The following is a 27,830-nucleotide window of genomic DNA, read 5'->3' as shown; positions in this document are numbered from 1 at the left end:
GATATTCGTACTGAACTAATAAACAATCTGTTCGTCTGCAAACTCTTCGTCATAAGGAAAAACTACACCTGTGTATTCTCCGATATAGCGTCTACCGGGAACGTGCCTTCTTGAGCGCATTAGAGTTTGACGCACAATGCTGCGCATCCCGTATAATGACTAGACCTCAGTTTTTCCTGCAGTCGTGTCAAGTTTCTCTGTTTTCTCTGAAACGATCGTGCCTTGTAATATTGAGATTGGATGAACGATGGTTGCCAATGATGCGACGACGCGCGTAGCGTTATCTTATCGTAACCGAGGCGCGCCTTCCCTCTAGGCATCACCAGCATGCGTTGCATCACTGCTCCAACCCCGCAAATCATCAACACTTCAAAACTGAACATGGCGAACAATAACAGCGACGATCCTCAACGAAACCAGGGTCGACCGGAAGATAACCCGTTCATCGCCTTCCGCCGCTACGCCGACTCACAAGTCTCATCGTTGCTCAATACCGTCTTCACCCTTCCCGCCCAGATCGCCAACTACAACAATGCACACGGTGCACGGGAGCAATGTCTCTTTGGCAAAGCAGACCCAAAGAAATGCGAGGAGCTCCATGCTTTAGATGCGCATGCGGAAAAGGTCCGCCATGAAGGTGCAGAGTCGTACCATGCTGGTGACGTGCAAGCTGTTCTTAAGAAGAGTGAACAGCTCATGATGTTGGAACACCAGGCTGGCGATCTGAGAAGAGCTATCCTAAGTGATGCTGAAGATTCAAGTCAGAGCGCCGAACAACACAAACAGCTCGTGGAGAAGGTGGGCAACAAGAAAGGGCAACAGTGGTCGGATGGTTGGGATTGGCCGGAGCCAAATCGAGATGAAGACACGGATGATAACGAGTTCGGGAGGTGGCTGGAAAATCGTGCGAGAAAAGCTGGTGGCGAGCTTGAACGTATGTTCACTAGGCTAGAAGACGACGCAAGCAAGGTCTTTGGTCAAGAGATAGATGAGCTGCGCAGGCACTGGGCTGCTCGATACGACGACACACATCGACACGAAAACGCGCAGTCTCGAACGTGGTCGTTTTCGAAGTCATGGCAGTGGCCACCACCAGTGGACGCACCGAAGCAAGACGATACAAAAGTGCTGGAAGATTCATACTCTCCGTCAGCGCTGGAAACAGACGAACGAACAAAACACATGGGCAGCCTATGGCGCAATGCATTTGAAGATCTCATGCGTACGACACAAGAGCATCCGTTGCTGTCCGATGCGCAAAACACACACTTCGATCAGATGGGTCTTCACCCCGTGTGGGACTACCAAAAAGAGCTGTCACGGCTGGAACATCAGAATAGGGAACAGGCTATCAAGGCACGTCAGGATCAGGTGCGGAAGCAGATGGTACCTACACAAATGACCCAAGAAACAAGCGATGAGCCGAGCTATGAGTACGCACACGACCATGAAGATCAGCATGATGATCCGCCGACGCCGAAACCACAGCAAGGCGAGTTTCCTAGAGGAGATTTCTTGCTGTCAGACACGCAACAAAAGCCGGAAACCGAGCTCGATGCCTATGAACGACTGCTTGCACCAGCAGCCACTGCTTCAGCATCAGAGACCGACACCAAGTCAAGCATTCTCTCCACACTGACAACTACCGAGCGTACGACTGCGCCAGACGGAACTGTCACGACAAAGGTTGTCCTAAAAAAGCGATTCGCAGACGGAAGTGAGCAAAGCTCTGAGACCGTCCACACCCAGCGCGGCCAAGATGGACATCATCAGACAAAAGATCCATGGAACACAACACAGAACACGCAATTGACCAATGCTCCGGATAGGAAAGGCGAGAAGAAGAAAGGAGGGTGGTTCTGGTCAAGTTGAGCCAGCCGTAGTTGTGAAAGTAAATTTCATTTCAGAACGAGCACATTCGTTGATAAGTATATTCACGATCGGTACATCACTATGCACTGTTGTTTTTTTCGGCGTTCAATAGCGACATACCCCTCTCAATCTAAACCACATTACTCCCTTGCTAGTAACCGCTATCATCTTTCCCTTGAACCTCCGTCTCAATCATACCTGGCGAAGAGTGCGTAGGGCAGAGTGTTCTTGAGACAAGATGTCCCTCTAACAGATCCAGCATGCGGTGCACTGCCAGAACCGTTATTCTCCTATCAGAATCTTGTCGCTTCAAAGAGATTGTAGATACCCGAGGCGCCTCCTTCTCTGATATTTACCCGTATCTCCAGGCTGGGCACGTAAGTGATCTTCTGGCATAGGTGACGCTTGTGCGCTGAGAATGCGCCGCCGACGAGTGACTGCTTTGCTTCCGGCAAGATTACAAGGATGTCTAAGAAAGGGCACACAGCGGGGGACATCCCGCGTCAAATATTGAGCAGCAAAGGCTATCAGAAACTATTTACTGTCGCGACCACTATTAGCTCACCGCGACATACTCGGGTCGGACTATGACAAAAGCATTTCAGTGTCAGATGAAGCCACACGCACAACGCCTCCTGTCTACACTCCAACTCTGGGGCCAGAAACGCGATGTCCGTCCGCAATCACACGACTTTTCTTCGTCCAGCATTGAGCCACTGCACGGAGAAGGCGTCGCGCTGCATGCGAATGAAACACGTCTCAAAGACCAGCAGAGAAGCCAAAACGACAGAGTGCGCGCAAGGAACGAAGACGAGTGGCGGTGATGACAAGGCGGAAATGAACTGCCTACGGGGTCCTGAAGGATGACATTCGGAAGCAGACAAGCGCCATCTCACTCACACACAGGAGCTGCATCTTGGCTTTGCGCCAGAACGACTCTGAACATGGCAATGGCACGCGTATTGAGATCACCGGACACTGCTAGGTCGTCGACCGAGCGACCGCTTTCCGCAGTTCAATTAACGCATGACGTCGCACTCAAAAGGATGCTGTTGCGGAGGGCCTTACAAGTACCCGACTCAGCCCCAGTTTGCAGCGGTGGCAGCAAAGACCAAAGCAAATTGCTCTCTTGCCTGTGTCAGTCAGGATGCTGAGAGCTACTCTCACGTCCATCGTCCTCTTTCTCTCGTTGGTTGCTACGATAATCGCATCTGACATTACAACTTTCACCGACGCGAAATGCACGCGCTCATGGCGCGCTCTCGATACTGTCAATGGATATCCTGATGGCTTATGTAAACCACTCAATGTCACGATGGGCCAGAGTTTCCAAATCCAAGGGCTTGATCCAGGATGTACAGGTAAGACTCTTCTGCTCAAACATTCTTTATTGTGGCAGCACTGATAATTCGAAGTTACGTTGTACGGTGCAAATGCAGGGCCCTTGTCATGCTCCAGTGCAACCAAAACTGTTGGCCACCTTGCCACTTGCTACGACCCGTCATGGGTATATTACTCGATCGATCAGTGTCTGCCACCTACACCTTCAAGCGTAAAGGTTTCATCCGTGAGGCCAACGAGCGCTGGACCGTCCGCCACAAAAGGTGCAAGCGCAACGCCAGAGTCCAAAGTGCATACTGGAGTAATCGTCGGATCCGTTGTTGCAGGAATTTCCTGCGCCGTCCTTACATTGGCAGGAATGCTACTCGTCTTACGACGTCGTCGCAAAGCAACACCGCCAAGACCAACGCACGAGCTGTCAGGAGATCGAGCGCTTGCAGAGTCCGACGCAGCCGCAGAAAGAAACTGCCCAAAAGAGTTGTGGGGTGGCCATGCCGCGGTTGAGATTGGACGAAACAGTCGCTTTGAGGATACTTCGTCGAGTCGGTCCACGAAGGATGCGCAGACTTTGCAAGGCGTGAACCCGCTGATTCGCATTCATTACGTGCGATGAGAAAGCAACGTTCGCAATACAGCTGTAATCTGGAATCAGTCAATGAAAACATATGTCAAGTCGAGTGCTGAACGTCCGCTTCGTAGATCGTGGTGTCAATTTGGTACTGATGCAGGTGCACAGTTAGCAATGTTCAATGGTCAACGTTGAGCAGAGGAACTTACTAAATGGCTATAGAGCCCTTTCCTCCACCCTGAATTCTGCGAAGCAGCGCTTGCTTCTTCAGCCACTTTTCGAACACCTTCAACGCCATGACAAATTCAGTTTGCTTCCCATACTGGCACGTCTGTATCGGAAGATAGTCTTAGATTTAAGCCAGGAGGTCTGCAACGTTCATGGGCATCTCGTCGATCTGGGTTGAGTAGTACACTAGATATAATCAGTAGGGGTTCATTCTTGCGACAACGTTTCCACTTACACTCGATGTCGCGAAGAATTCGGACATCGTCCTGGGTGACGAAGTTGATAGCCACACCCTTACGTCCAAAACGTCCAGATCGGCCGATCCTGTGGATGTAGTTCTCACGGTTGGAAGGCAGATCGTAATTAATGACCAGCGAAACCTGCTGAACGTCGATACCACGGGCCCAAACGTCAGTCGAAATCAGTACACGCGAGTTGGCCTGGCGGAAATCCTGCATAATGCTGTCACGCTCCCTCTGCGGCATGTCTCCGTGCATAGATGAGACCGTGAAGTTAGCCTCGCGCATCTTGTCGGTCAGCCAGTCGACCTTGCGACGGGTGTTGCAAAATATAACAGCTTGTGTGATAGTGAGGGTATCGTATAGATCGCAGAGTGTATCGAATTTCCACTCCTCCTTCTCGATGGCAATAAAGTACTGCTTCAGGCCTTCCAGGGTCAACTCGTCACGCTTGACAAGGATGCGAACGGGGTCGGTCATGAATTTGGTGGTCATCTCCAAAACGTCGTAGGGGAGGGTGGCGGAGACAACAACGACCTGTGTCGCAGGAGGCAAGTAGCGGTATACATCGTAGATTTGTTCGCGGAATCCACGGTTGAGGAGTTCGTCAGCCTCATCGAGAACCAGCATCTTGATGTTGCGAGTGCGCAGATTGCGGCGGCGGATCATATCGGCGACACGTCCAGGCGTTCCAGAGACGACGTGTTGGCCATAGTCCAGTTTGCGAATATCCTCGCCGACGTTTGTGCCTCCAATGCAGGCGTGGCACTGCACGTTCATGTAGTCGCCAAGACCCATGATGACCGACTGAATCTGGGTCGCAAGTTCACGAGTGGGGGAAAGCACGAGCGCTACCGAGGGTAAGCTCCATGTAAACAGTGCATGACTCCCTCTTTGTACATACCCTGTGTCTCGCGCACCGCAGTGTCGATGACCTGGAGAATGGAGATGGAGAAGGTCGCTGTCTTTCCCGTTCCGGACTGCGCCTGGGCGATGGTGTCGCGACCTTTGCAGACCTGGACGATAGCACGTGACTGGACAGCAGAGGGCGACTCGTAACCGTAGGCGTAGATACCGCGCAGCAGGTTTTCCTTCAGGTGCATGGCCTCGAAGGTCGGCGCCACTGTGACCTCCTTGGACGTGGAGAACTCCATCTTCTCGTCCGCATTTCGGTCGATTCCGTCCGCCATGTTGTCGGCCGTATTCGTATTGTTTGCGTTGATGTGGTGCTGCAAGAGTGCGGTGACGAGTGATGATGCGCAAGAAAGTTTGGTGGAGAGCAGTCGCGATCTTGTGGAGGCGGAGTGGCTCGGCAGAATCTTGCTAGCGCGCCGACCGATTTATCTGAGCGCGCGTTCGTTCTACCTCGAATGCGCCAACACCAACGCCGCTGGAGGTACTGAACTCACCATCACCTGACCGTCACTATACAGAAGACTCATAGTAGCTACAGGCGACTGCAGATATGCTTCTGGACGAACAGCGTCAGATCCACGAGGACCTAGAGCGCCTCGAAGATGCCGTTGCCGAGCGCCTTCTGGAAGATCCACCCCATGTATGTGATCTGCCCGCGCCTTGTCTTGCTGTCTTTGCTGAACTCTGATCAGATCCGCGACCGTCTAGCACGTGACCACGACATTGGGCGATTCCTCGAACAGATAGAAACACAGTCCAGCCGGTTACTAGCCATCTACGAAGATGCCGAAGGCAAGAAAGATGACGAGGTCCGCAACCTCACTCACGGCGACCCTATGGAGTCTTTCATGAAAGAGATCGCGTCTGTTAAGGACTTCCACCGCCGATACCCCAACGAACCCGTCGAGAACCTAGAGAAGGCATACAAGAAGCGGTCGCCCGAGGACCAGGCACAGTCTATTGCGGCCATTGACTCCATGTTTACTGGAGAGGAGGGCTTTGGGCGCTTTTTCGATCTGACCACACTTCACGAACAATATCTGAATTTGTCTGTCCACCAACACGCACGCCGCCTGACCTACCTACAGTACCTAGATCTGTTCGACGTCTTCACTGGCCCACAATGTAGCATTCGGCGCGACCAGAAAAAGTCAGAGCCCTACTTCCAGTATTTGAAGGCACTACAAGAGTACCTTGAGAGCTTTATGCGCCGAACGAAACCTCTGGAGAACCTGGACAAGCTCTTTGCAAGCTTCGACAAGGAATTCGACGAGTCGTGGGAGAAAGACCAGATTCCAGGATGGGAGAAGAACGTGCCATCGTCAGCGCCGACAAATGGCGATGCGCCGGGCGAGGGCATCTGGTGCGCTGCATGCCAGAAAGGCTTCACAAAAGAGACGGTTTTCGAGGCACATTTGACAGGAAAGAAGCACAAAAAGGCCGTGCAAGCGAGCGAGAGCAACACCACACCAGCACAGACAAACGGCGCATCATCAGACATCCAGCGGTTCAAGGAGCGAGCGGTTGCCGAGCGAGAGTTCAAGATCAAGAAGCTCGCTGCAGCCATGCAGACAGAGCGTGGCGATACCAAGGTCAACGTCGAGCGGAAGCAGGGCATGACAGAGCGTGAAAGACAGCAAGAGTTGGAACAGTTGTACGCTGAGCAACCAGCAGAAGGCGCCAAGGACGATGCGGATGATTCTGATGAAGAGGACAAAATTTACAACCCGCTGAAACTGCCGCTGGCCTGGGACGGCAAGCCTATTCCTTTCTGGCTGTACAAGCTCCACGGCCTAGGTGTTGAATTCCCCTGCGAGATCTGTGGTAACTTCGTGTACATGGGGCGGCGCGCTTTTGATAAGCACTTCAACGAACCTCGCCATATCCACGGTCTCAAGTGTCTGGGTATCACCAACACCACACTCTTCCGCGAGATCACTAGCATTCAAGAAGCTGAGGCGCTTTGGAAGAAGATTCAAAAGGACAAGAAAAGAGAGAAGACAGCTGCCGAAAACGTGGTGGAGATGGAGGACACAGAAGGCAACGTCATGCCCGAAAAGGTCTACCGCGATTTGGCTGCTGCTGGCATGCTCTGATCGATGTCTTGATCTGGAGCTGATCGATTAGTATACTAAAGTCCTCAGAGCGTCAGTCCCATCCAAGCGCACGCAGCCAAATCGAATACACCAAAAGCCGACTACGTTCTTGAAGCCCACGGGGCCCTGGGTCACTGCGGTGTACCGTTAGTCGTACAGATATTACTCCTGCGCAGCGTCGAAGTCTTCTACCATTCATGTTCTTGGCGTTCATGAGGTGTTAGCGGAGGATTGAATTGATAGTTGGATGTGAGTATCGATGTGAGATATATACCCAAAATAAGCTATCAGCATTTCGATTGAGCTCATGCGTTTCAGGAGTCGAGGGTGAAGCTGATGAACAAACAATATTCTCGAGAAGCGCCTGCTCTTGAACATTTGTACGAAGGTGCAACTTACAACTGCACTATTTGGAGAACGTCGTTTGGGTTAGACTACTTCAGGGAGCGGTAAGGACTGCTGACTGACTGGAACGAGACCATCTTAACTTCTTTTACTGCTTCGCTTACAAACCTGAGGCTCAGAGGCTGTTTCACTGCTTTCAGCGTACACTGGATCGTCTGTCCCCATTCTTTGCCCTGGTGCTATCTTTGTGAGCGGCACTCCCGCATTTGGACACCAACTGCTATTTCACATCCTCTTCTATTGCGCATTACTTGTGACTAACCAGCAGTGTTGACCACGCCTCTATCGCGGATACCACACCAAAATGTGGACAGTGAACGGTTTCACTGCCGATTGCAAGATCTGCGTGCGACAAGGTACGAGTAAGCTGTTTGCTCTAGATAGTTGAAAGGCGGAGGTGAAGTCATGCGTGGGTGGTAGTGGGGCGCCAGATGTGGAGAATTGTATCAAGTTGGCTAAGAGTATCGATACCATGCTGCAGCCTAAAGAGGTACGCCGAAGCGAAAGGAATGACTGAAATGTATGTCCCAGATTCTTCAGTAGGCGCACTCTCACTCAGGCTCAGATGCGCAATGCAACGCCACCCAGAAGCAAAGCGCAAATGTCGTGAATCCATCATTTCTATTCTCTCCCTCCTTCCCAAGCCCCTTCGCGTCTGGGAGGCTACCTCTCCTCGAGCCTCAGATCTCCGATTCGGCCGCCTCGTCCTCCTCGTGTAGCCGTTGGACTTGTCGCCCTAGATCTGGTTTTCGGCTGGGGCGTGGTGCTCTGCGCGCGCGTACCATAGCCCATTCTCATGCTGTTACTCTTCGCCCTGATAAGCTCGTCTTCCTTTTGCTTCAGCGTTACTTTCATGCGACTGTTCTCACTCATGAGGGCTTTGTTCTGCTGGATCAAATTCTTGGTGCTCTTGTTGAGGTGCAGTTGCTTGAGTTTGGCGGCTTCGCCGGAAGATTGGTGCGCGAGTTTAGCGTTCTCTGTTTGGAGCGACGTCACCTCAGTTCGCAGTTGGCTTGCGGTGTTGGAGACGGTGCGGTACTGCTCTGTTGTGTACTCGAGAGTCACTTCGGTAGATTTAACAGACCTGAGTGCGCGGTCACGGTCGAGCTGTGCGATCTCAAGTTCTTTCCGCAACTGGGTGATTGCTACATCTTTCTCGTCGTGGGAGTTGAGGCCGAGCGCTCGTTGCGCTTCGAGTTCGTCTCTGAGGGTTTTGATTTCAGCAGTTTTGGCTTCGAGTTGTGTGCGCAGCTTGTCAAGTTCTTTGGTCCTGCTGTCGTACGCGTGATCGACTTTTCCTTTCTCAATAAGTAGCTTGCGGTAGTCTTGCGCTCGATTTTCGTGCTCGGTCTGCTGTTTGTCCCACATGAACTCCTTCTCGCGATGTTCTTTCTCAATCCGAAAAAGCTCGGAACGTGCTTCTTCGAGCCGCGTGGATAGGTGTGGGTTTTCACTGAATGCAGTACCGGGCATAGAGTCGCTTATGCGCGTCGCCTCATTTTCCTGATTGACGCCGGAACCCGGAATCACACGTGGCTGCGGAGTATAACGCATGCGCTTCGCCGTGTCAGAGTCACCCGCCTCCTATATTGCTCGTTTAGTTTATAATCGCCTACTACCGGCAGTTCACTTACCAGAGAACGCTTTGTGCGCTCAGGAGCCGGGGGCGAAGTCGCAGGCTGTACAGATTGTTGGGTTTGCTCATACTCCAGGAACTTTCTTACACTTCCAATCGAAGGCAACGGCCACTCTGTGATTTCTTGTTCGTCGTCAGAAATAAGCCAGAACGAGATAAGCCTGGCAGCCTCTGCAGCGGTGGGCGTATCCAAGTCAACAGGCTTTCCAATCTTATTGCTTTTTTGTATCTGGCTTAGTCCTGCTACCGTTGCTTCGATGCGGGTCTTCCTTTCTATACTGGGGAGAAAGTAGCGTTCAATGTGACCGACTGTCTGGGGTATCACCAGGTGAATGATGGGGACGGTCTTGCTCGACGCCACAGCCCAATTGCTTTGGCGTATCTGTGCAGCGCTTTGTACGCCATCTAGACAAATGATGAGGTTGGCGGGCCGCAAGATAGGAGACGCGGTGTTCGGAAACACGGTAATAGTGAGGTCATCGTTGGAAGTGTTTGACTTATAGCCTTTAGTTGGCATGCTGAAGCTGTGAGATGTTGCGGTAAAGAACGTCCTCAAGATGCCGAACAGCGCGTCGTTGTCTTGGTCCAGGAGAAGTACTACATGTAAGTTCTGGTCGCGCAAGCTGTTGAAGAGTTCATTTAAGAACTTAAACTTGACTGAGTTTTCGATACCAAATTGAGCTGCGTGTGATGTGTCAGCTGCTGATTGCATGTCAAATCCAGTCGCAGACTCGGCTTCGGCGTATGTGAGGTCAGGGTGTGTCTCTACAGCTTTCATGTAAACCAGAGCCTCTTCCACCGTGTCGAGTGCTTCTGGCTTGATAGTGGTGAGATCTGTGTAGAATATGACATCAAGTAAATCTGATTTTTGCTTGATGTACTCGCTATACGTGTCGCTCTGCCGCCCTTCGATGAAGAGTGGCACAATGTACTCCCCGCGTTCAAGCTGTAGGTCGTCATTCCACATGGTTTCATAGTCGTAGTCATCAGCGTTATCGCCAACATCGCTCATCTCTTCAGTACTTTCATCTGCCAATGGTTCAGGAGATACTGCAGGCCTATTGGGTATACCCACAGCTGCAGCTGCAGCAACGAGTTCGGCCTTTTCTTGTGTCGGTCCTGCATCGGCACTCAAGGAAGTGGCGGCCAAGGAATTGTTCAGCAAAGCGTCTGTGGCCCTGTCCTTGGCATTTGTAAAAGCTACAGCTCGTAACGACGTCTGCGCCGGTGGAGCAGGTGAATGGTCTGGTACTGTCGATGGGGATCTTGTGCCTTCTGCAAGTACATTGATTTTTGGCGGTACGGGCGGCGCTGGCGGCGCAGGTGCCGTGATAGACTGTGGTAGTGAGCCAGTGGTAGCTGCGTCCGCCGAAGTAACCGAGGAAGAAGGCTGATACGCTCTAATACGCTCTCTCCTTGGTACGAAAGGGTTTGCGGCTCTATCGGCCTCCTGGTACTCTTTGAGTTGTCGTTCAACTCTGGCGCCCGTACTTTCCGTCATTCTCGAAAGCAAAGAACTTAGTGTCGGAGTTGGAGGCCTGGACGGTACGTTCGAATCCAACGTCCTAAGCGAACAGCTTGGCGGACGTCGGATGGGCGAAGAACTGTGGTCTACTGACCGCAAGTGACGCTCTGGGGTCTCTTGTGATGAGTCGTGCCTTGAGCAAGGACTACCTTTCTGTTTGGGGCTAGCTTCTGTTTCGTGCTCTGTTGTAGCTTGTATACTTTTAGTAGCGTCGTCCTGTGTGCTAAGATCTTCGCCTGAGGGTATAAGCTGGGCGTTGTGTTCGCGCGACCCCGTCGAGTACTCAATAGATGGTGGCAGCCAAGATACAATTGTGGGGTTAGCCTGATTGGCGTTTTCTTCTGTTACTCCGAAGGGAACGTGATCGGAGTTTCTGGCGTCGGCCTGTGACTGCGACAATTGTGCTCTCGACGCCTTCCGAGGGAGGCGATTTGACTCCTGCAGTAGAGTGGGTTGACTGATCTCGTCTATGGTAGTGCTTTCCTGGCTCTCGTATGAGGTACCTCCGTCGTGATTTGCGTTTGAGTTGAGCCCCTCGCTGAGCTGCGCGCCAGTGACTACGTGTGTGACGTGAGTCCTTAGAGGTTCCGTCAAAGCCCGTTGGGTTGACTTTGTGGCAGACTCAAGTTCAGAAAAAGCTGGGCGCTGTGAATGAAATGGAAACTGCCCGTACTCTTCTAGAACGGAGTGTTCGGTAAAGAGAAGAGAAGGACCCTCTTCCACAGTCTGCTGTGCAGCCTCGCTTTGATGCTCTATGTTAGTTTGGGAGGCGCTGTCTTGAGCAGTAGACGGGAGCTGAGAGATCTGAGGTGTATCCGCAACTACCAGGGTCACAGATTCCGCTAAGCTCACGGTAGGCTGTTCGATAGTGTCGCCAAGTTCTCTTGAGGCTTCCGTCGGTGGGATTTGCGCGCCTTGCTCCTGCAGTGTTATTTGGATATTATGTGAAGATATCTCGTGGTCGCACTGCGTGGTGTTCTCGATGAATGCAAGCTGCTCTGAGGAACACAACTCGTGCTGGTCTCCTAAACTTTGCAGATGCGCAGAAGTAGTGGCAGTGTAATGTTCCTTGGTTGGGTTACTTGGTTGATCGGGTTTGGTGGAGCCCGCAGGTGACCCTAGCGTCTCTGGGATCTCTGACCGCTCTTGCTGGCTCTCGACTTGAGGTTGACTTTGCAAGTCTTGGGTAGTGTCCGCAACTGTTTCAGCGATAGATGTTGCAGGCGACTGAGCGCTTGCGTCAAGCCTTAGTGCTGCGTCTGTGTTTGTGTCGAGGAAACCCTTCACCTAAATTAGCAGCCTTGTCGCAAACGATCGCGCATGTGATTCACTGACCGAATGACCGACAATGTTCCCCTCAGTCGACTCGTCAGCAGAATTAGAATGTAAACTCGAATCAAGCTCCTCCTGTGTCACTGAGATGTAGCTCGCGTCACCAACGGAGCTCTGCGTGTCTGGTACAACGCCAGAAGCGCGGAAGGCACGCTGCGATGCGAACAGCTGCGAACTATCTAGATCAAGGTTGTTGCTGTTGCTCCTCGCCGGGGATGGCGGTGACTCTGGTATCTCAGCGTGAGGCTCGTACTCGCCGGGATTCAAGCTATCACCACGTGGGTTGCTGGTCCAGTCTGGTAAGGGTACCTCAATGCCTATCACCGCCGTGCTTGGTGATGCTAAAATGTTGGGGCTATTGTTCGTAGGCAACTCTGTCGCAGGCGCTGATGTGGAGGTTTCAGGGCTCTCAACGATGCGCCGCTGTCGCGTGGCTCGAGTCTGTGTTGCTTGCGCCTGGAGTATTTCCGTAGCACTTTGGTGTTGTGTACTGCTTGTAGTTGTCGCAGCAGCCTCTTTCTTCTCGTAGAGTTGCAGGGCCTGCTCTCTCTTCCAGGATGCGCTCAGACTGTCGCTGGCGTTTCTTGCAGCCTCCCACGTCGGTTCCCACTGTTCACCGGTCGCAGGATCAACGCCTTTCCATTCGATAAGGTACTTGAGCCCGAACCCTCTGCCTTTTTGAGCGAGTATGCGCAATGCTTCCCACTCAACCTGGCTGTCGTTTGTAAGCTCCTCGTTGTCGTCGCTGCTACTACTGCTGCTGCTACTGTCGGTTTCCCGCTGTGTGTACTTGAGCCGCTTGTTGGATGTAGTCCTGGTGGGTTGGCGCTTTCGTTTCTGAGGCGCCATTACGCGACGAGCGCGCGAAGAATAGGACTGGAACCGGTGAGCGAGGCCATGGTCAATACGACACGTTGTGAGGTGTAGAGTTCTTGGTGTTGTTGGAGCGTAGGAGCTGTTGCAGCTGCGGGACCATCGCCGACCGAGCTAATGAACGTACCATGTCGCCAGCCAATCAAACGCGATTGTTGCGCGCGTCGCGTCCGTTATGTCTGTCGCGGGTTACCACAATGCGGCTTCGTTGCTTGGATCTTTAGGGGCGAAGTATCAAGTAGAAATTTGCAGAGAGGCAAAACTTGAAATCAGATACTAGACGGCGATTGGCATGTTGGCAAACGCAGGTAAACTGAGCATGCAGGTAAAGTTACAGTTGAATGAAGTAAAGGTGGCCATGCAGGGGACAGGTTTGTCTTGTGACAAACACGTCTATAATTGCGTCTACTATCCAAAAGTCATAAACAACGCTGCTTCAAAAGCTGACCGCGCAAGCATACAATAAGCTCAACTCCATCTTCCTCCGCGTTGCCCACGGCCTCCATACCCGCCTCTGTTATTATTGTAGTTCCTATTGCCCTGGTAGTTTCCTCCATATCCACCGCGTCCGCCCTGGAAGGTGCTTTGATTCTGAACTTGGGGTGGATTTGAGTCTTGGTTATACCCTGGGCCTGGAAAGCCGCCTTGGTTCTGGTGATTGAACCCTGGGTTGTTACCAGGTTGAAAATTGTTCCCGTATGCATTGCTGTACTGGTGATCGAAATTGTACGGATTGTTCGCCATCGCAGGCATGTTTGGTGGAGGCGGAGGAAACGGTCCACTGAAGTTGGGTGGTGGAGGTGGTGGCACGCCCCCTGGAAATCCACCCGGTCCCTGGAACGGCATGGGTGGAGGCGGGGGCGGAAATGACTGCATGGGAAACTGTCCAGGAAATTGACTTGGCATTGGCGGTTGTGGTAGGAAGGGTGGCGCATTGAATCCTGGTTGTGGGGGCTGCGACAAGTTGGGCGCAAAGCTCTGTGGCGCATTTGGTAGAAACTGGTCATTACCAGAGCTGAGTTGATTGTTTTGGTTTAGCACTTGTTGCCCGTTCCACTGTCCGCCGTGGTGTGGCTGGACTCTATTTATGGGTTGTGGCGGCGGTCGTCGACCCTCGCTGTCACGATCATCGTATCTACGACTGCGGTCGATGTGGCCTCCCTCCTCGTCTCGTGGCGATCGGCGGCGGCGGTCATGGTGTCGACTACGCGACCGCGAACGGCTGTCGTAAGATGATCTCGAGGCGTAGCTGTCGCTTCGACTGCGGCGGTCTCTATCTCGCCTGGGAGAAGACACAGATGACGACCGTCGACGAGGTCTGGGCGAGCGAGAGTGACGCCGTTGGACACGTGGCTTGTCCGGTACAGCCTCCAATCTCTCTGCATCTTCTCGCAATGTTCTGATGCTCTCAGGCATGCCATCTTTCTGCATTTCTTGGCAGAATTTCATAGACCAACCGTAGCCGTTCGACACGGTCGCGGTTTCGCCTGTCTCCTTGTCTCGCTTCACCAGCTGCCCCATGGGATCTAACCACAAGTTGTACTTCTTTGTTTCGCCCGTGGGGTTGTCGCCGGTTGGTGTATGCTTGAGGTCGATATTCTCAAAGTAATTGTCGAGCAATTTACGAACGTGCGTCGAGACTGGCTTCTTGTTGAATCGAGCCACTTTGATGCGATACGGATCGAGGGGACGGTTTGGCTGCGCGATCATCTGGTCGAGCATATACGCTGCTGGAAGTTCGTACCAGGGTGCTGTCCGGTCGCCGTGGTACTCTGGCAGGAGGTAGTTTCGCTTGCGAACGGGAGTGCCGCCCTGGGCGAGCAAGAAGGCTTCGTCTGCTCGCTCCCTTAGGCTCATGAATGTGTCCTCGTTGACTAGCTGATTTACCGCCCAGCAGTTGATGATTGCCCTCAACTTTTTCTCCATCTGTGATTCCTTTTCAGTGGCGCACGATGCTGCCAGCTCGACAAGTTCAAGGAGATGGGGAACCAACTCGAGGCCAAGTGAGCCATGTTTCGCGGTGCTATTGCGATGGTACTTGTCAGTGTGAAGAGCGTCATTGGCGACCAGAAGAATATCTAGACGGTTGCGCGTCGCCTTCTTTGGCGCCGACGATGCTGTGTTTACGACGATTGACCTTGAAATCGATACCAAATAGTCTCCAACGACTGCAATGCGGATCCTGGAGGGAGCAATGTGCTTGACAATCCACTCTGTGCATTTCTAAGGATTTCGATTAGTCTGCTCACGACCAACAATCGATAGTGGTAATGCAATCAGATACCTGGATGTTCACGGGTGTGTTCTGGGTGAGAACAGCATCAACAGCGCTGAAGAACTGGGAACAGGCTTCCACGGAGACTGGTGGGAGACGAGCTTCCGAATCCTCCTTCTTAAGGCCTTGTTTGAGCTTGAGTTGCGCGATGGTAATGACAGTTGTCGCGCGCTTTGCATCATCGTTTTGCGCCATCTTGTTCAGACGGGTTGTGGCGAGCACGATGCTGCTGATAGACGGCGTGCTGGTGGAGAAACAAACGAGACGCGATGTTGGTGTTTTCCGCCCTGAGGGCTGCATCTCCCGCTAGCGTGCCCTCCGCTTCAACGTCAGCCCGCCAAGTCCACCAAAGCTTCCGAATCATGTCTTCAACCGATGCCATTGAGGACGAGCTGATCTCGATAAACGCCATCTTTGACGAGGAAACACTGTCGCCAATCGATGTCAACGCAAGGCTGTTCAGTTTGCGACTCCCTTCTTTCCCATCCATAGTCCTCCGCATCGAATTTCCGGCAGACTATCCAAATGCCCCGCCCTCGGTTCTTGGGACTCAAAGCGTCGGCGACGATGTGCCAAAAGGTATGGGTAGCCGAGCAGTGGATGTGGTGAGATATGTGCTGGCCCAAGTGTACCGACCAGGCGAAGCCTGTATATACGACCTCCTGGAAGATACAAGAGAAGCTTTGGGGAAAGCGGAAGAGCAAGGCAATTTCCATCTGAACGACCAAACTGAAGACCAAGCACAAGAGGAGGAAACCCTGTACGATCCTCAAAGTTCCACTGCTGACTTTGGACCCGAGCCTCCTTGGATAGTTGGAGAGCCTATCAGTGAGAAGAAATCCGTCTTTCTTGCCCGTGTCGCCCCGGTATCATCCCCAGCGCAAGCTAAGGAATACGTTGCGCATTTGCTGGCGACAGACAAGAAGGCGGCTAAAGCAACACACAATATGACTTCCTGGCGGATCAAGGGGCCGAACGACACCGTTTTCCAGGATTGTGATGACGATGGCGAGACTGCCGCCGGCAGCCGTATGCTACATCTGATGCAGTTGATGGATGTGTGGAACGTCATGGTCGTTGTCACAAGATGGTACGGCGGTGTCCATCTGGGTCCGGATCGGTTCAGACTCATCAACACTGCCGCAAGAGAAGCCCTAGTACTGGGCGGCTTTGTAAAGGGCAACAAGGACGAAGGGAGCAAGAGGAAGGGCAAGAAGTAAAAGACTTCTGTCGAGGTACCTCCGCGGCAAGACCGAACAATCCCGATTCACTCGAAGGATCGTCAATCGCATTACCACACGACGCAACGCTATGCACCGCTGATTGCAATGTAACAAATCGTACTCGCGCAATAGCATACAGCTCGCCAACGACGAAACTCAGTCTAGACGAAATGCTCTTACCAATACGAATAAGGATTGAGCAACTGAGTACAGAGTACTCGATTAAACAAATGCAAGCTTCTAGCAACTGAAGATCAGCAAATCACACTCCACTCGATATATCGTCCCTCTGATCTTGCGCGCTGCAGAGCGATTACGTTCCGAACGGCATGTAGTTCTCGGCAGACATCATCAACCTTTGTACCCAGCTTGTTGCAGCTCAGCATGTCACAAAGAGAAAAAGATACTATCGAAGGTCTCCTTGCCATGAAGATCAGTCCACTGCGACACTAGTGTCCAGCGCACGGGCCGCCACCAAAAACCTAGATGAGAGCCCGACTCCACCACAGCTAGACAACAACGCTAGGGCAATCCAATATGCAAAAAGGAACGTATCTCTCCGACGGGGAATCGAACCCCGGCCTCCTGCGAGCTGTCTTGAAGATGACAAGCAGAAATACTGACCACTATACTATCGAAGATATCCAACCAAAGGCTGGGAAGAGATGTGGTTGAATGACTTGCATTGCGTACGAGAAATCCTGCGCGAAAAGAATCACCTTAACTCAAGCCAGATCGTTGCTGGTTTATGTTCTTGAAACCTGAGCATCTGGCAGTGTGGGACGGAACGGATACGAAAAGATTTGCAGGGTGGAGACACTAATTCACCGACATTCAGATCATGCCTTTGTATTCCTCTCTATTCAAAGACCACTAGCTGTACAGGATAGAACAAGCCTCGTGTGAGGCAGCAAGTCCTCTTCCCGAACCCTTCGTCAGTTACTCTTTCGCATTGCCCTTCCTCAGCTTCGCAACCTCTACTTCAATCGCAGCCTCTACATCGCTCTTCAACTGCTTATAAAATCCCAGCTTGAACAACACTTCATACCATACAAACAGCGGAGCCAAGAATAGTGCTTGCACTAAGTTATCCAATAGCGCCGGCTTCCTGCCCTCGTACTTTCCATGCCCTACGAACTGCAGGATCCAGCTCACAATATGTACGGCTATGGCAATACTATTGACCTTCGTACGGTTGTACTTGGCCATGAGCTTGTTAGCTAGTGCGGCTGCGCCTACGATGACTGGAGTGGCCGATGCGCCAGCAAGGTTGGGCGACAGAATCAAATAGAGAGTTGAGTAGGTAAGCGAAGCGAGAGTGCCGGCATTGAGGGGGAGGTTCAGGCGGTTTAGCAGCGCTGGTGTGCGTATCGCGGGCGTGTTCGTGCCCTGCGTACACGTAAGCATATTGTCTAGTACGTAGAGATGGTACGAATGCAGCCTACAAAGAGAAAGCCAGTAGCTAGTAAAATGGGGACACAGGCTACGTGAATTGCAATATTGGTCTTTCAACGTCGATGTTAGTATTGTTAGGTCGTCTCGAGCAGGCTGACGGACCGGTTCACGATGGTATGCACCATACTGTAGGCTGTCAGTCAATCAATGTAAGATGTATAGATATTCAGCTCTGAAAGCCTACAAATACGAGGTTCTTCTTTAAATCAAAGACCGACATTTTGCTGTTCAGCTGCTGTCCGGTAGAGCGATCTATGATAATGCAAGCGACGAGCGGTGAATGAGAATGCGGGGAAATCCAGCGCGGCAATACAAACGAAGCTGACAAGCCCAACACGGCCTCACAGGGCCTTGCAATCTTTTAAAGTGTTTTGTCCCAAGCCTCCGTCGGCCCTTCGCCTCATCTTCTCCGAACATTTGTATCCACCCCACGGGGCTGCTACGGCTTCTGGCATCGTGCATGCGCAGGGGTGGGTGCACAGGAACCGAGGCCAATCTGCGCCGTCTCATTGGCGAGTTGTGATTGCGCAAATGTCGCGCGACGCGGGCATGTGAAGCAAACTGCGACGTCTTGGTAGTGTAGTGGTGTAGTGGACGATAAGGCTCGCACGAGAACGTTCCGCTTTGAAGTGTTCAGAACACGCCGAGATGATTATTCGACGGACGTACGTGGCTGTGATGACATGGTATGTTCGCTACATCATGTTGATGAAGCATACGGCTCTATTGATTTACGATAGAACTAAAGATGCCGGCACGCGTTGAGTGTAGCCAGAAGTACAGGTAGCCTCAATGGGACCAAAGTAAATGATTGACTTGGTTGTTTGCTTCGACAGAAACCACACCTCCAACACCACCACTTCTCGACTTGGTACCACGTGAACGCTTGAACTTCTTGTTACAAAGCCGACGCTAAGTGTAAAAGGCTCTTCAACTTTGGAGGTAGTCTTCGAACGCAGCGGTTCGGGTGCTCTGCCACGGCATCGAGTGACGCTATTGCCGTTGCACGCCAACTCACTTGGACAAATCATACTTGACCAATCTGCATGCAAACAGTGGTGCGCACGAGCCACCGCGTACCGCGTCAAGCTAACGCGCTCCTGTAAATACACTCTCTCTCACCTGCACCTCTGCACGCTCTTGCCAACAACAACATCTTGTCCTAAGCCACTTTCAACATACTAGATTTAAGGTCGTAGATCTTATCGCAAATCACGTCCCAGCATATTGTTAACACGCTTCAATGGCCCCTAACGCGCAAATGGGTGCAGCGCGTCGCGGGCGCCCTGCCAAAGTCGCGGCGCCTGAGCCAGCCATCCCCGTCGCAGTCACGGTTCCTCCCAACCCACCCAAGAAACGCGGTCGCCCGCCGAAAACGAATACCGTAGAGACTGTCACAGTCGAGCCGCCAAAGAGGCGCGGCCGTCAACCCAACCCAAAGAACGACAAACCTATCGCGCAAATTGATAGCGCAATTAGACGTGGCCGCCGCTCGCTCGCCGCAGCAGAAGAAGCCATAGCAGAGGCGCATGTTTCCCCCAAGAGACGCCCTGGAAGACCCTCCAAAGCCACCAGCACCGCGGCTGCAGCAGAGGCGATTGCGCCTAAGAAACGCGGTGGCCGTCCGCGCAAGGAGGATGTAGTGCCTGAGGCTTTGATCACACCCAAGCGCGGTCGTCGCCCTACGCTCGATCTCAATCGCGTCGCTGGCCCCTCACGAGTCACGAAGCGTACTTCACCGCGCTCGAAGCCTGTCGCCAGAGCTTCCAAGGTTGTTGCTGCGCCTCGTATCAACCCTAAGATGCGATCGCGTCTTCGACAGCGCACTGCTCCCATTGAGAAAGTGAAGAAGGAAGCTCTTCAGCCTGTCAAGAAGGCACGTGGCAGACCCAAGAAGGTCCAAGTTGAGGTCGGTCGTAAACCAAGCGCTCCCGTCCCGGCCGCTCCAGTCAAGAAGGTGACCGCACGACCCAAGACTGTTGCTCCTCGTAAGCGTCGCGGTTACACAACACTTGAGGTTCCAGACAAGTTTGCCGCACAGGTCAAGCAGCTGGTTGCAGACCTACAGGCTGAGAATGCAGCAAATGCCGCAGCTGCCGCAGGTGAAGCTGATGACGAGGGAGAGGAGATCGAAGTCGAGGTGGAGCTCGGCACCAATGATCCCACTGCTGATCCACTTGACAATCCTTCAGCTGAGCTAGAACAGGAGGAAGCTGCTGCTGAGTTGGTAGAGGAGGACGAAGATAAAGGCGAAGATGATGAGGATCGCATGCCCATCGATCCCCTAGAGGCCGCACGTGTGCCAGCTACAGACGAAGGTATACGCGCAGAATCGTCTTCGGACAACATTGGGGACGAGACCGAGCTGCCATCCGAGACGGCTGTCTTTGCGGAGATTGCAGCTGTGCAGGACGATCTAGATGCTCAAGATGCTCTCCGGGACGATGTGCAAATGGCGGAAAACGTTCAGCCAGAAGTCGAGCGTGAGAGCTCGCCAAGCAATGTCTCAGTCGACGTTCACCAGGAAATTACCGAGGTTTCTTCGTTCCCGCAGGCTGATGGCACAAACGAGGTCGAAGTCTTCCATGCACATATCGATGAGCACGCACACATCCACGAGCACGCCCATGCCACTGAGCCTGCGGCCGGTTCGGTTGTTGGTTCGCTTTTCTCTGGTTTCTAAAATCAAGGCCTTTCCAGTAAGCTGTTTGTCCTTGTCACACAGCGATTTTCATTTCCAAGGAGCAATGATATCTTTTACAGATCTCCTCCCGTCGTTACGCAGTAGCGTAAGTCTTCTCCCCTCGTGTATTGCATTCAGTGCAAAAGCGATATATAGGCATTGCGCCGCGCTTCTAGCCAGTGGCGTATTTGCGCAGCTTTTTTAAGGCGGTGTTTAGCAGGCTCTAGAATTAATACGATTCGCTGTTTTTGCATCTATCGTGAAATGTTCTACGGTGTTGATCCTCCTTATGTGTTAATTCTCCGCTCCCTGTACTTGGGAAGGACCGACATCGATCTCTCATCAGAATACATGATACTCTGTTGTTACACGGAATGTCCGACTACTATGCATAAAGGCGCTTATAATTACTTACAGAAGCGCTCTAGGATGACGAGCTCGCTAATGCTGCGCTCATAAAGAAATCGGGGCCCAGCGCGATGTCGCATCTAAATATTACTAAAAAATCTCAAGCACACCATAGTACTCTGACCTCACTCCCATGCCCTGTATACTTGGGTGAGACAGTGGCGTTCGTGGCAACCTAGCATCGCATGGCGCTGCCTGACGTGGACATAGTGCTGCCGTCAAAGTCGGATTTTAGCTCATCGACCAGCAATGGATCCGGGGGTGCTTGTCTCTGGAATTCGCCTGCAAAGTTGCCTCTTGCCGACTATAATTTCAAGGACGCAATACGCCGTCCGTGTGAATTCCCAACCGAATTTATTCTAGCAGGATCTGCTCGAAAACAGTGCCCCACGAGTTCGGCAAGATCAAGAAGTTTCTTGGTTGAAGATACGGTCTAGATCGAAGACGATGCAAATACGAAGAGTCTCGAATCTGTGGAAAGCCGGAACATGGACAGTACATGGCTGCAGTGTTCGTTCCATACTTTCCTGGTTTATTTATTATCAGTGATTCCAGTTCATGAGTCAAATCTACCGTTTCACAGGATTAGGCTGCTTTTAGGTCTCTGATCCGGACATTAGTCGAACCCGCTATCTCGTAAATGTCAAGATAGCCGCATTGGAAGCGTGTGGTTGATATGAATTTGGAAAGTATGAGCCGTGGAGCTAGACGTGCGCTGTTCACAGGCAGCGTGTTCGTGTTGGCCTTCTGTATCATGTATCGCAGTATCCTGGGGCCCACTGATGAATACTTGTAGCTTCTTTGCACATAGCTCCAAATTCGTAGTCACATAGAGGTTGATCTCACTGTCCGGGCTAGCGCGATCTCAATCTTGCGAATCACACTCCTTCACGTACAGGGGCTGTCTTCAAGCTAACTAATCTAATAGCCGCGCGCTAATCCTGTGGTCCCTTCATTTCAACAGTATACCCATGCCATCCTCCTGTAACCTGCAACTGTGGAGCTAAGCAGTTACTTACCGCCCACACTGCTGTGCCGCTCATACTGCTGTGCCGCCCGCCCCTCACAGCATGCATCTCTCAACAAAGCGCCCAGTGTTCACCAACTCAAACTTCTTCGTAGATTCGTCACTCCATAGCGTTCCTTCTCTTCTTTGAGGTGGTATTCTACAAATTTTACCATGTTTATCCAACTGCACCTCATATTTTTATCTTCATTAACCCACCTGTCTTTCTGCGCAAATACCTGCTATTTTCCAAATGGGAATCCCAGCAGCGATGTCCCCTGTGACCCCAACGCGCTCTTCACACAGTGTTGTGGTTCCCGCTCCGCCTGCCTTACGAACGGACTTTGTATTCTCGAAGCTTCAAACGATACCGGCATCAACTACGCCCGCGGTACATGTACCGACAAATCCTGGTCTTCGTCTTTGTGCCCGCAAACGTGCCAGTTGAATCAGGATACACCGAAAAATTCCAGCGCGTACGATTTCAGGACGAACGGTGTGCAGGTGTGGCAGTGTGGGAGTCAGGGATATGGAGAGGAAGCAAAGTACTGCTGCGAGAGCGAGGCGGAGAGGCAGAGGTGTTGTAGTACGGAAAAGGCGGTTTTTACGTTGGCGGGTGCTGAGTTGGGTGCATCCACGAGTGCTGCATTTACGAGTGCTACTTCGTCATCTGCGCCGCTGTCAGTATCAGGCGTGAGAACTTCATCATTTGGACCAACAGCGACGGGTTCCACTACCTCAGAGAGTGCACCAACAAGCACGTCGTCAGCGACCTCGTCAGCGACCTCGTCAGCGACTGCACAGAAGGCAGACAACGCAAAGATGATCGGTATTGGAGCAGGCGTGGGTGGAGCAGTGGGACTCATCGTTATCATTGTTGTGATATTGTGTTTCGCCCGGAGGCACAAGCGCCAGAAGAAAAGCAACGAAGAGCTCCATGGACCGGGCATCAGTGAGCTTCCCGGCATTGATCAGCGAAGCAAGCAGCCCTTCGAGATATGGACGCAACCGCAAGAGCTACCGTCCCAAGCTCCTCCAGTCTGGGAGCTATCAGGAGATCCGAGAACTCCACGCCTTGTCTGAAAGTCATTCTCATTATATCGAAAATGTTAAGCTTTGTTCTATCTCAATCTTGTCAGCACGTAGGACGTTTCGGTAGACGAAACTTCCACTTTATTCAACAAGGCCGGTCACTCCACTTATCGAACGGACAGGTTTGTTGAAAGAACTTCCATGATTGTGATTGTGTTGCAATATCCCAAGCGCTCAGTTCAGCTCTATGGATTCTCAACATGTGTGGTAACAGATGACGGAAGCGACTTGAGCAAATCCAAATGCACTATGTTGAATTCTAGTTACATATGCATAAGTCGAAATGATAATTCATTGCTGGCTTGTAGACGGTGAAAAATCCGAAAAAAAAAGCCACAGGCTGTATAGCATGGAACAACACGACGCTTGTTGAGAAGGTATTACTTCACCCAGGACATGACAGCAAACAGGAAGTGAGCGGTCTTGGGTATTTGTCTCACATGTGAAAACCATCGTGGTCTATTTTTTGTGTGTGCAACACAGCACACGAAGTACGAGGGCGTGTTCGCATGAGCCAAACAATGAGGTGGTCACGCGGTTGTTCCAAACATTCACGAAAGCAAGCGACGACACTACAGTTCACAAGTACATATTTGACCTTCCAGTCTCTCGCTGTTCTGACCATAGATCCTCACATTCACTTGGACTTACTATACCTTCAAACAGGGGAGAACAGACTGAAGCAAACGCAACACCTGAGCAGCAGCTCGACAGGAGCTCGCGAAGGCTCAAGACTGCTTGAATATCATCCAGTTTAGGCCGGACGATCAACCCCATCATAGCCTCGGAGAAGCCAGAGCGAGACCAAACCAGCGCCTTGTGGAGGTATTTGGCATCAAGAACATCTTCACCAATGCAAGTTCCTTAGGTTTCAGTGTGAAAACTATCAAGAAGATGAATTCGGTTTGCAATATGACGAACAGATCAGACGCAGGAGAGTGGACTGACCCACGAAAACGCGCAATTGACTATTTCACTGACTATGAGCGACACAAGGAACAGTATAGATCTATAAAACTCACTGAACTGGTGCAATTCGTCACGTTGAAGCTTTCCCTTTCCTACCTCTTCGACGATGCCGAGGCCGTATTCGGGACGCATAATACATTCAACGACATCACATACATAGGCCGCCGTATCGGCGAGCTCTGGATGGAATCCAAGACCCCAGACGGTGAGCGGCGAGCGACCTCAGTGGGGTGACGAAGTCACATTGCACCAGGCTCTGCGAAACGTCACTACGCGTACCATGCCAGGTTGCTTCCCCGAAGACACAATCGAAAGAGTAGAGCCTACAATCTCTTTAGTGAACCCGTTGAATCTTCTGTTGCCAGCCTACGAGACTATGTGGCGCGTCATCATGCATTGCTTCATTGAAGTGCAGCTTCGAGGCGTGAAGAACGGCCCTGGATGAACTGCACTACTGGCGGAATACCTGGAAGAGCCGAACGACCCCTAAGGCATGAGCCGAAAAGTATTTCAAAAGGCGTCCCCATCTGGCCCTCGACCTATTGACATCGTGAGAGAAGCTCTGCGACTGCTCCCACGAAGCGGTCGTGTCCACCGCGACTTCGATGGTCAGTTGGTGTGCGCCGACATCGAAGCTTGCCGCCGCTCCAAGCTGCTCGGGGGCGATGATCTACTTGTACAACTTCTCTCCCTGCTCCGGGCAGATTTCCAGCCAGCGTTCAGGGCGGAACACAAGACAGACTCTACCACAGCGCCGAAGTCGAAGAACGATACTCTGAAGCAGAGCGAGACTGCGCTTGAATTCGTGCCTTTCGCTACGTACTGCACTGTTGACAAATCGCAAACAAGGGCTTTCGCTGTGCAGATGATCGTGCTGCTTGTAGCGGTTCTCTGCAAAGGTTTGGGTGATGAGTGGAAGCTGGCAGATGCAAACAGCTTGCCTGATCATCGTATTTCTCTGGAATCAGATCGCGAAGCGTACGAGGACTTGTGTTTGATAAAGGGCTAAGTTCCCTGGTGGTTATCGCAGATAACGCTTGCCAGAAGATGGAAAGAAAACTGTAGCAGATTTTACAGTCTCGATCTTGTAGCATTTGACTTGACGCGACGACGCCCTCAGCCGGTGAGCTTCAAGCTGGCGTGGGACCTTGAAGATGCCATTACCGGCTGCGAGACCTCAGTGCTACGACAGCTGAGCCAGGTGCCAAGTTTCTCTGTTGCAAAGCTCACGTTTTGCGTTGAGCTGGAGACAACGCCATAATCGCATGCTCACACCACGCATGGCCTGTTCAAACCAAACTAATCGGTTCTCGGTACGAAGAACAATGCTTTTTGAAACCTTCATCATCATACGGAAAAACTAATGGTGTTCTCATCGGCCCGGTAGAGACAGACGTCATGGTTATAGGCTGTGTAACACCGACCACCACAGAAGGGGCGCAAGTCACAAGAGGCTCTTTCTTCCGACCCACGACACAAGTTGTGAGAAACACTCACACGCACATGACAAATCTTTCACACGTCATTACGGCACAGCAGCGGGTCGAGCTCATTCTACCCTCCAAGCGAGCTTCTAGTGGCGCAGACCAGCACGCAAGCCCTTCCTTCAGTAGGAAGCGGGCAGAGAGAAAGTTTCGGCACTCGAAAGCGCAAGGCCGATCGTGGTGGGCCGCCCCGTGTTGGTGGCTGTCGCAGCCGTCGCAAAGTATAGATACGGCGCAAATACGGCTCAGCGGTGTCATTGTCGGGGCATCGATATTTCTCGTACGTACATTGTAGCGAAAGTAGATGTTGTTGGGAATGTATCATTTACATGTAAATTGACTAGTATAACCACGAACTTTAAGGTTGAACGTGAGCATGTGAAGTGGCCTGATGGCGCTCGGTCCGACTCCAACCGATTTTTCTTTAAACACTCGCCTTGCATGTGAAGCGGCACGAAGGACCCGGAAGGATGTCTGCAAGAGGCGGTTTGATGAGCAGCACATGATGACATTTGAACAACAGAAAATCTCTCGATGCAACCATTAAACACAGCATTGTTATGGTGCTGACAACGGCAGCAGCAAGTTCCAAAACCCTTGAAGGATTTTGCGACCTTCAAAACTAGCTACCTTTGCGGCTTGAAGCGAGGTCTGAGTAAGGGCAGTTCTACGCGTACCTGCAGATATCATACCGTTGTCGAGTAGTATAGCCGGCTTAGCCTGCATCAGCGACCCTTGAAACGGCTCTCAACCGAGACGAGCTCATGTGCCGAAGTCGTATGGGTTTGCTGACCCATGTCGATATTCGGCCCTGAATCCGAGCCGTCCGAGACAGGGGTTGGCGAATGCATTCAAGGCAAGGCTGCCAGTGACAACGTCCGTCTGGTGTTGTCACTACCAGGATCTAGGATCTTTCAAACTTTGCCAAAGGACTGAGAAATATGCACTCAAAGTATTGGCGGGGTGGAGCGTCCTGTCACTTGGGACAATTGCCGTTCTCGCCCCATGTTCCGCTGGAAGCAATGTGTCCTCTTCAAGGTTCATCGAGGCACGGGAGCAAAAGGCAGCCGAAGAGCCGACACACGTGTTAGAGCTATCTTATGCTCTTTCCAGGTTAGATGCAAAAACTAACATTTAGATCTGTTAGCTGATCTTGTGACTTGTGGCAGCAGATGCCTAGAGCGGTACGCTTTGTACAACATCGAGGCTAAGATGTTTCTAACAGACGAGAATCTTCACGGTAATTGAAGTGCAAGTCTTAGTACAAGGTTTGGGTGATAAACAAATGTCTCATCGTAATGAAAAGGTTTCACAGTATCGTCACACAAACAAACACGAAAGTGTCGATCTACCTCACTAACCTGATAGGCTTTAGCCTCCTACCCCGCGTCAAGTTGCCCCGCCTGCCAAAAATTATTTGCAGAGCAGCAGAGCCTCACGTAACGTCACGAGCCTCGCAAATCACGGACCACACCGCAAGCCAGAGAAACCCCTACGTAATCACACCAGTTCCAAGATGTCAAACCTCGACGAAGACTCGGTAGACGAGATCCTCTACCTCGCGCGCGCCAACGAAGCCACGGAACTGGCCCAATTCCTCGACACCCTGTCCAACCAAATCTCGAAACCGAAAGACCAAATACTCACAGAGGCAGTAGACTCGTACTCGCAGAACACAGCGCTGCACTACGCAGCCGCAAACGGACACGACGGTCAGCTCTGCTTGGATCTTACTCGGCTCTCATGCAAAGAAGGCTAATGAATGCCCGAGTAGACATTGTGAAACTTCTCCTCTCCACCTCCACACAGAAACCCGCGCCGTTCCTCAACCTCACAAACGCCTCTGGCAACACGCCGCTCCACTGGGCCTCTCTCAACGGTCACCTCGAGGCCGTCAAGCAGCTGATAGGAGCGGGCGGCGACATAACGATTTTCAACAAAGCAGGGCACGATGCTGTGTTTGAGGCGGAAGTAAATGACAAGAAGGAGGTTGTGGATTGGCTTCTAGGGCACGTTGAAGCGCTGGAGAAGAGTGTCGGAGGGCGCGCGAGTCACGGGGAGGGGAGTGCTGGAGGGGAGGGAGAGGAGATGGTGTTCAAAGCGGGAGATACCAGTGGACCGATGGAGGATGTTACGGAGAAGATGGAGGAGCTGCAGACCAAGGATACCCAAGAGAAGTGAGAGTGCGAGAAGCAGGAAACACGC

The 27,830-nt window shown here is 52.0% G+C and overlaps 12 protein-coding genes and 1 non-coding gene across 13 annotated transcripts, besides 2 other annotated features; 8 read left to right on the top strand and 5 right to left on the bottom strand.

Annotated features, from left to right (window-relative positions):
• Positions 1-327: 327 nt before the first annotated feature.
• EKO05_0010116 (uncharacterized protein) lies at positions 328-1,872 on the top strand (the record flags this gene model as incomplete). The annotated part of the gene is made up of 1 exon (XM_038947008.1): positions 328-1,872. The coding sequence occupies one exon, from the start codon at positions 328-330 to the stop codon at positions 1,870-1,872; it is 1,545 nt and encodes a 514-aa protein (XP_038794662.1).
• Positions 1,873-4,136: 2,264 nt separating this feature from the next.
• EKO05_0010115 (RNA helicase) lies at positions 4,137-5,438 on the bottom strand (the record flags this gene model as incomplete). Its single annotated transcript, XM_038942794.1, has 3 exons — positions 4,137-4,195; positions 4,245-5,099; positions 5,153-5,438. The coding sequence occupies 3 exons, from the start codon at positions 5,436-5,438 to the stop codon at positions 4,137-4,139; spliced, it is 1,200 nt and encodes a 399-aa protein (XP_038794660.1).
• A 275-nt stretch (positions 5,439-5,713) lies between these two features.
• Positions 5,714-7,259, top strand: EKO05_0010114 (DNA ligase (ATP); the record flags this gene model as incomplete). The annotated part of the gene is made up of 2 exons (XM_038942786.1): positions 5,714-5,803; positions 5,856-7,259. 2 exons carry the CDS (start codon positions 5,714-5,716, stop codon positions 7,257-7,259), a joined length of 1,494 nt encoding a protein of 497 aa, XP_038794659.1.
• Positions 7,260-8,327: 1,068 nt separating this feature from the next.
• EKO05_0010113 (uncharacterized protein) lies at positions 8,328-13,006 on the bottom strand (the record flags this gene model as incomplete). Its single annotated transcript, XM_059637694.1, has 3 exons — positions 8,328-9,248; positions 9,299-12,106; positions 12,161-13,006. 3 exons carry the CDS (start codon positions 13,004-13,006, stop codon positions 8,328-8,330), a joined length of 4,575 nt encoding a protein of 1,524 aa, XP_059493677.1.
• Positions 12,902-12,926: a tandem repeat.
• A 492-nt stretch (positions 13,007-13,498) lies between the features above and the next one.
• On the bottom strand, positions 13,499-15,500 carry EKO05_0010112 (uncharacterized protein; the record flags this gene model as incomplete). The annotated part of the gene is made up of 2 exons (XM_038942963.2): positions 13,499-15,253; positions 15,315-15,500. The coding sequence occupies 2 exons, from the start codon at positions 15,498-15,500 to the stop codon at positions 13,499-13,501; spliced, it is 1,941 nt and encodes a 646-aa protein (XP_038794657.2).
• A 74-nt stretch (positions 15,501-15,574) lies between these two features.
• Positions 15,575-16,525, top strand: EKO05_0010111 (uncharacterized protein; the record flags this gene model as incomplete). The annotated part of the gene is made up of 1 exon (XM_038947007.2): positions 15,575-16,525. The coding sequence occupies one exon, from the start codon at positions 15,575-15,577 to the stop codon at positions 16,523-16,525; it is 951 nt and encodes a 316-aa protein (XP_038794656.2).
• A 558-nt stretch (positions 16,526-17,083) lies between these two features.
• Positions 17,084-17,169, bottom strand: EKO05_18t2. Its single transcript has one exon. It is a non-coding gene; the product is annotated as a tRNA-Asp (tRNA).
• A 298-nt stretch (positions 17,170-17,467) lies between these two features.
• On the bottom strand, positions 17,468-18,203 carry EKO05_0010110 (uncharacterized protein; the record flags this gene model as incomplete). The annotated part of the gene is made up of 4 exons (XM_038942802.1): positions 17,468-17,917; positions 17,974-18,033; positions 18,086-18,109; positions 18,168-18,203. 4 exons carry the CDS (start codon positions 18,201-18,203, stop codon positions 17,468-17,470), a joined length of 570 nt encoding a protein of 189 aa, XP_038794655.1.
• A 1,023-nt stretch (positions 18,204-19,226) lies between these two features.
• EKO05_0010109 (uncharacterized protein) lies at positions 19,227-20,666 on the top strand (the record flags this gene model as incomplete). Its single annotated transcript, XM_038947006.2, has 1 exon — positions 19,227-20,666. The coding sequence occupies one exon, from the start codon at positions 19,227-19,229 to the stop codon at positions 20,664-20,666; it is 1,440 nt and encodes a 479-aa protein (XP_038794654.2).
• A 1,588-nt stretch (positions 20,667-22,254) lies between these two features.
• On the top strand, positions 22,255-23,163 carry EKO05_0010108 (uncharacterized protein; the record flags this gene model as incomplete). The annotated part of the gene is made up of 1 exon (XM_059637693.1): positions 22,255-23,163. The coding sequence occupies one exon, from the start codon at positions 22,255-22,257 to the stop codon at positions 23,161-23,163; it is 909 nt and encodes a 302-aa protein (XP_059493676.1).
• A 1,471-nt stretch (positions 23,164-24,634) lies between these two features.
• Positions 24,635-25,150, top strand: EKO05_0010107 (uncharacterized protein; the record flags this gene model as incomplete). The annotated part of the gene is made up of 1 exon (XM_038942979.2): positions 24,635-25,150. The coding sequence occupies one exon, from the start codon at positions 24,635-24,637 to the stop codon at positions 25,148-25,150; it is 516 nt and encodes a 171-aa protein (XP_038794652.2).
• Positions 25,151-25,539: 389 nt separating this feature from the next.
• On the top strand, positions 25,540-25,920 carry EKO05_0010106 (uncharacterized protein; the record flags this gene model as incomplete). Its single annotated transcript, XM_059637692.1, has 1 exon — positions 25,540-25,920. The coding sequence occupies one exon, from the start codon at positions 25,540-25,542 to the stop codon at positions 25,918-25,920; it is 381 nt and encodes a 126-aa protein (XP_059493675.1).
• A 1,221-nt stretch (positions 25,921-27,141) lies between these two features.
• EKO05_0010105 (ankyrin repeat-containing protein) lies at positions 27,142-27,806 on the top strand (the record flags this gene model as incomplete). The annotated part of the gene is made up of 2 exons (XM_059637691.1): positions 27,142-27,337; positions 27,400-27,806. The coding sequence occupies 2 exons, from the start codon at positions 27,142-27,144 to the stop codon at positions 27,804-27,806; spliced, it is 603 nt and encodes a 200-aa protein (XP_059493674.1).
• Positions 27,681-27,717: a tandem repeat.
• Positions 27,807-27,830: the final 24 nt, after the last annotated feature.

This window comes from Ascochyta rabiei, chromosome 18 (genome assembly GCF_004011695.2).
Source record: "Ascochyta rabiei chromosome 18, complete sequence".
Taxonomy (NCBI): Eukaryota; Fungi; Ascomycota; class Dothideomycetes; order Pleosporales; family Didymellaceae; genus Ascochyta; species Ascochyta rabiei.
This window is presented reverse-complemented; position numbering and strand designations above follow the sequence as displayed.